At 30.8% G+C, this 5646-nt stretch overlaps 1 protein-coding gene across 1 annotated transcript; it reads left to right on the top strand.

The window, feature by feature from the left end:
• Nucleotides 1-1061: 1061 nt before the first annotated feature.
• On the top strand, nucleotides 1062-2321 carry LOC108824522 (uncharacterized). Its single transcript, XM_057008373.1, has one exon. It carries the CDS (start codon nucleotides 1062-1064, stop codon nucleotides 2319-2321), a length of 1260 nt encoding a protein of 419 aa, XP_056864353.1.
• The last annotated feature ends 3325 nt before the right edge of the window (nucleotides 2322-5646 follow it).

Below are 5646 nucleotides of genomic sequence, written 5' to 3'. Positions count from 1 at the left end.
TCTTTCTTGGTGCTTTGATGTGTTATGATGTGTTATCTATTGTTTTGTCACGGGTGCTTTGATGTGTTATCTATAACTCTTGTCTTTATTCTCCTTGTTTCAGGTTAAGTTGGTCACGGGTGCACTGAAGGTTGGGCAAGTCACGGGTGCATTAGGAGTAGTGGAAGTCACAGGTGCTTTGAAGTAGTTCACGGGTTCATCTCTTGAAGTTTATGTACTATAAGTAGTTCTCGTTTGGCCTTTAGATTTGTATCAGCTTATTTTTGTTTCCTCTGCATCAAACGTTCTTCTGTTTGCTCGGATTTGTTGTAATATTTTCTTGGAGTTCTTCTCAACCCGATTTTTCACTTGTAATATCTGGGTGTAAGAAGTCCTTCTCTTGTATCAATATTAACACTTGATTTCGGCTAATGTAAAATGTTATTCTCGTTTTCGAGTTGTCTTGATTTACCAACATTCTGTTTTTAACTCTTGTCTTGTTTTTAACTCTTGTCTTCATAATTATTCATATTTTCGGGTTCTCTTGATTCACCAACAGAGGCTGTGGAGAAACCAGCAGGAGCATTCACCAACATTCTTGTGTTTTTAACTCAAAAAAAAGGTTTGATAGTAAAGAGTAAAAAAATATCAAATTATACATATTTGAGACTATTAGATAAAAAAAATAAAGTTATACATTTTTAAGACTTATAGATAAAAAAAAAATATGAAGTTATACATATTTGAAACTATAAGATAAAAAAAAATATAAAATTTTACATATTTGAGAGTTATAGATAAAAAAAAAAATAAAGTTATACATATTTGAGACTATTAGATAAAAAAAAATAAAGTTATACATATTTGAAACTATAAGATAAAAAAAAATATAAAGTTTTACATATTTGAGAGTTATAGATAAAAAAATATAAAGTTTTACATATTTGAGACTATTAGATAAAAAAAAAATTAAGTTATACATTTTTAAGACTTATAGATAAAAAAAAAATATGAAGTTATACATTTTTAAGACTTATAAGTTTAATTTGTCAATCAGGATGTCATCATCTTCATCCAATGAAATGGAAGAATTGGAAGAAAGATTGGACGAAGTTTTCGAAGATATCTGTGAAGATACAATCAACAACATTATCGAGGCCCAAACCAAAGAGCAAAAGAAACGAGCATTTATTGAACGAAACCGTGAAGCAGGACACATCCGGTTATGGAATGACTACTTCTCCGAAAATCCCACATATGAGGAACATATCTTCAGACGCCGTTTCCGTATGAACAAGGAATTATTCATGAGTATTGTCTATGCCCTCTCACAGAACGTTCCATTCTTTCAACATAGACCAGATGCTACCGGGAGGCTTGGTCTTTCGCCACTACAAAAATGTACCGCAGCAATTCGTATGATTTCTTATGGTTCTGCAGCCGACGCGGTTGACGAATATCTCCGACTTGGTGAGAGCACGGCACTTTCGTGTTTACATTATTTCACTGATGGAATAGTACAGTTATTTGGAGAGCAGTATCTACGAAGACCCACGCCAGAGGATCTTCAACGACTCCTCGATATTGGAGAGAAACGCGGGTTTCCTGGGATGATTGGGAGCATTGACTGTATGCATTGGGAGTGGAAAAATTGCCCAACGAGTTGGAAAGGACAGTACGCCCGTGGATCAAACAAACCGACAATTGTCTTAGAGGCTGTAGCTTCACAAGATCTTTGGATATGGCACGCTTTTTTTGGTCCTCCAGGTACCTTAAACGATATTAATGTCCTCGATCGATCTCCTGTTTTTGATGACATTATAGAAGGTCGAGCTCCAAGGTTAGAATACGTGGTCAACGGACACAAGTATAAGTTGGCTTACTATCTCACTGACGGTATATATCCAAAATGGTCAACATTTATCCAATCAATCTCACGTCCTCAAGGTCCTAAAGCACGGTTATTTGCTAAAAAACAAGAAGCAGCCCGAAAAGATGTGGAACGGGCTTTTGGAGTTTTGCAAGCTCGATTTGCGATTGTCAAAAACCCGGCTCTTACATGGGACAAAAAAAAGATAGGGAAGATTATGCGAGCATGTATCATAATACACAATATGATAGTCGAAAATGAACGCAATGGATACGCTCGCATCGACGTTTCGGAATTTGAAGAAGGAAGTGTCACCAGAAGTTCACACGTGGAAACCCAAACCGAGATGCCTACAAATCTGAATAACATATTTGTCAATCAGAACGAGAGAGAACTTCGGGATATCCGTATACATGAACCACTGAAAAAAGATTTAGTTGAGCATATTTGGAATAAATTTGGTGATGAATAATTATTGTATCTTTATGTATAATTATTGTATTTTTATGTTTAATTATTGTATTTTTAATGTTTAATTATTGTATTTTCTTTTATTTCTTGAAAAAAAAATATTTTTTTTTCTAAAGATTCCTACTTCGGGATCACCATTGGACACACTTTTTAGACTAAGATCCTTAACTATTCAAAAAAAAAAAAAAAAAAATAGTAAACTAATCATTAAAGATTCCACAATGGGTGTCACCATTGTGGATGCTCTTACTAACACCTCTACTCATATTAATAATTTAGCTCATTTTCCGGTTCTGCAGTCTACAATATGCTTTTTCTAATAATCGACAAAAGGACTTGAGTATATTTTGATTATTAGCTTGATTTTTGTATTGTTGACCCCATCGTTGGGTCCTACAGTGTGACCAAGAAATTAGATTCTACATAGCAAGGTCCACAACCGTCATTTCCAACTCTAGGACCCCGTGACTCCCCCCGTGCATCAGATTCGTTCTAAACCGGACGGATTAAAGATTAGTTATATTATATAGTTCACCGTTCAGTAATTTGTGAGCTCAACGAAGGAAAGATGGATAGAAAAATCTAACTTCTAAAGGTTGTTATGTGATTAGGCCTGGGCAAATATCCATAAATTTTGGTTAGAACAAAAAAAAATACGGATATCTGTAATTTTACGAAGCAAATCATATACTGAAATACAATATCTAAAAAAATAAAAAATCACAAATACATATTTTTTCAGTTACGAATATCCGATCTGATCGGTTATATATGCACATATATACATATATTTAAAGAATTATATAAAACTTTATAAATATTATATTTATATAATATTGACAAAAAGTTATTTATTAAATCTATTAAATTAGTTATTAGAATTTTAAAAGGTACAAAACATTTTATTTTTGTACTACAATATTTTTAGAGTATTTTATTATTTTTTTATTTTTTATTTTATTCGTACGAATCAAACAGAATATCCGGTTAAAAGTTTAAAGTTTTATGAATATAAAAGATATTGCATATCTGGATAGCAATAGATCAAATCATATTATATAATTGATTATTCGTATAAAACAAATTAGATTACAACTATTTTCAAAAATCCGATTATTAGATCCAGTGAAACCACTCATTTTATGTTTTTCTTAGAGGAACTAAAATAGTTTAGAATAAGGGGTTTTTTTTTTGCTAAAGACTTTTCAATATAAATATAGGAGAAATAAAATATTACAGCATGGTGCTAGTGGCCAAGTGGCCCAAGTTCATATTAAAAACCCCAATCTAACATAATCCATAGTTGAACCCAAATTTTAGTAAGCCGAAGCCCAATTTTGAGACCTAAAAGAGACAAAAGGCATAGGAAGTAAAGGCAAAGGGGGAGATCATCGCGTGATCATGGCGAACCAGAGAGAGAAGTTGAGATGATTCCTGTGGGTTAGAGAGGCGATAACTGGAGATTCTGTTCCTGATCAGGCGATCAAGATCGCGTTGAACAGTAGCCGGAGACTTGCGATCATTCCTGTGGATTCTATTGTTCCGTTCAGTCCATACTAGATAGATGGTTGCTTGCCAGGAGAGGAGTAGGAGCTTCTTATGATGTCTGGAGCCCTGGAACCGTTGGAGGTCCAAGAGAATAAGGGTTTTTTGGTTCAACAAATGTTCTTAGGATTAATTTTTAAAAAATCAACGATTCTTTTCTACAAATTTATGAATGTTTTTACCTTGTAAATGAAACTGAATACTCCCTCTGTTCCAAAATAAGTGAGTTTTGAGGTTTTGCACGTTGATTAAGAAATTACAAACTTTTATTCTATTTTTTTCGTTTACCTAAAAACAATAATGATTAAAGTAATTTCAACCAATAAACAATTATACTACATAATATAAATAATTAAAAATATTAAAATGCATTTATTTTTTACCTAGAAACTTGAAAACATCACTTAAAATGGAACAAAAAAATTTCCTTAAAACTCCACTTAAAGTGGGACGGAGGGAGTATTAATTAGCCGAACAGAATATGTATATATAATATTGATTTATTATTTATTATAAATAAAAGAAAATGAGTAAAGAGATGCACACCACAGTTCCCCATGTGATCTGAAACTAGCGTTTCAAATTTTGCTTCCATCTCCATCATCTATCATCTTTACCCATTTGTCCGTTTTTTAACAATTGTCTTTTTCCTAAAAAGTGTTACTACTGTTATTATTTATATTTTTCGACCTGTTTGGCTGACAGATTTTTAAACTTGACATTTTATTTGTTAAATTTGATTTGTTCTTTATCAATTATTCATTATTCATTTTGATACAATCAAAAAAATTTATATATCAATAAGTTTTCCAATCAAAGAAAATATCCAAAATCAATATCTACTAAAAATGAAATAAATCACAAATACAAAAAAATAAGAGTTTGATATTCGCTCCGCTCTGTATCTTATACAAATAGAAGTATATTTATAATTAAATAAAGAGTTGTAAATGTATAATTTTATGTAATTATTATTTTAACATATAATTTTAGTAATATAATTTATAAAATTACTTATAAGAGTACTAAATTAAGAAAACAAATATAAAATATTTATAAAACTACTTCTAAAATTTGTGTTTAATTAAAGAATTAATTAATTTCAAAATTTATGAAACATATAGTTTTTTATATTATGTAAAAGATATTTTTGGGAAAAAGCTTGTATAGTTTTTTTAAACTACTTGTATTAAACAAAGTGAATGAGATATACGTAAATATCGTAAATATTCGCATATATCTGTAATTTTTTCGGATATCCAAAAATCTAGATACCCATATTTTTCTAAAGCAAAAAAATAGAAAAATCAGATATCCATAAACTATAAAGCAAATCACAAATATTTAAATTTACGGTACTATCCGCTCCCACGCCTACTACTCCACATGGCCAATAATAATAAAAGCATGACCTTGAGCATGGCAGTGAACCCTAAGATAAAAATCATCCACAATTTTTACGATCATATTTCCCCGTTAATAACTTAAAATTCTATTATTTTCACAACAAAAACACACGGCTCAATCCCGGATTTATTAATTGAGGATTTAAAAAAAATTGTAACTTTAATTTTTGTATTTTTTGTATTAATTACAAAGTGTTTTTGTTTACGTGTCAATCCCTTAAGTCTTCTTATTGTTGATGTGGAATCAATAGAAAAAATTTAGCCAAACATTAGTCTAATATTATTAAGCTCTAGCGAAATATATTCTGACCGAATAATTAACGATCCAATATATTGCTGATTTTGTAAGTAACATTTTCATCAAAACTTAAAACA

The sequence above is a fragment of the Raphanus sativus genome, chromosome 4 (genome assembly GCF_000801105.2).
Source record: "Raphanus sativus cultivar WK10039 chromosome 4, ASM80110v3, whole genome shotgun sequence".
NCBI lineage: Eukaryota > Viridiplantae > Streptophyta > Magnoliopsida > Brassicales > Brassicaceae > Raphanus > Raphanus sativus.
This window is presented reverse-complemented; position numbering and strand designations above follow the sequence as displayed.

Bases quoted from the DNA above. Each gene is read 5' to 3' on its own strand.
- LOC108824522 (XM_057008373.1), top strand. From the start codon at position 1,062: ATGGAAGAATTGGAAGAAAGATTGGACGAAGTTTTCGAAGATATCTGT.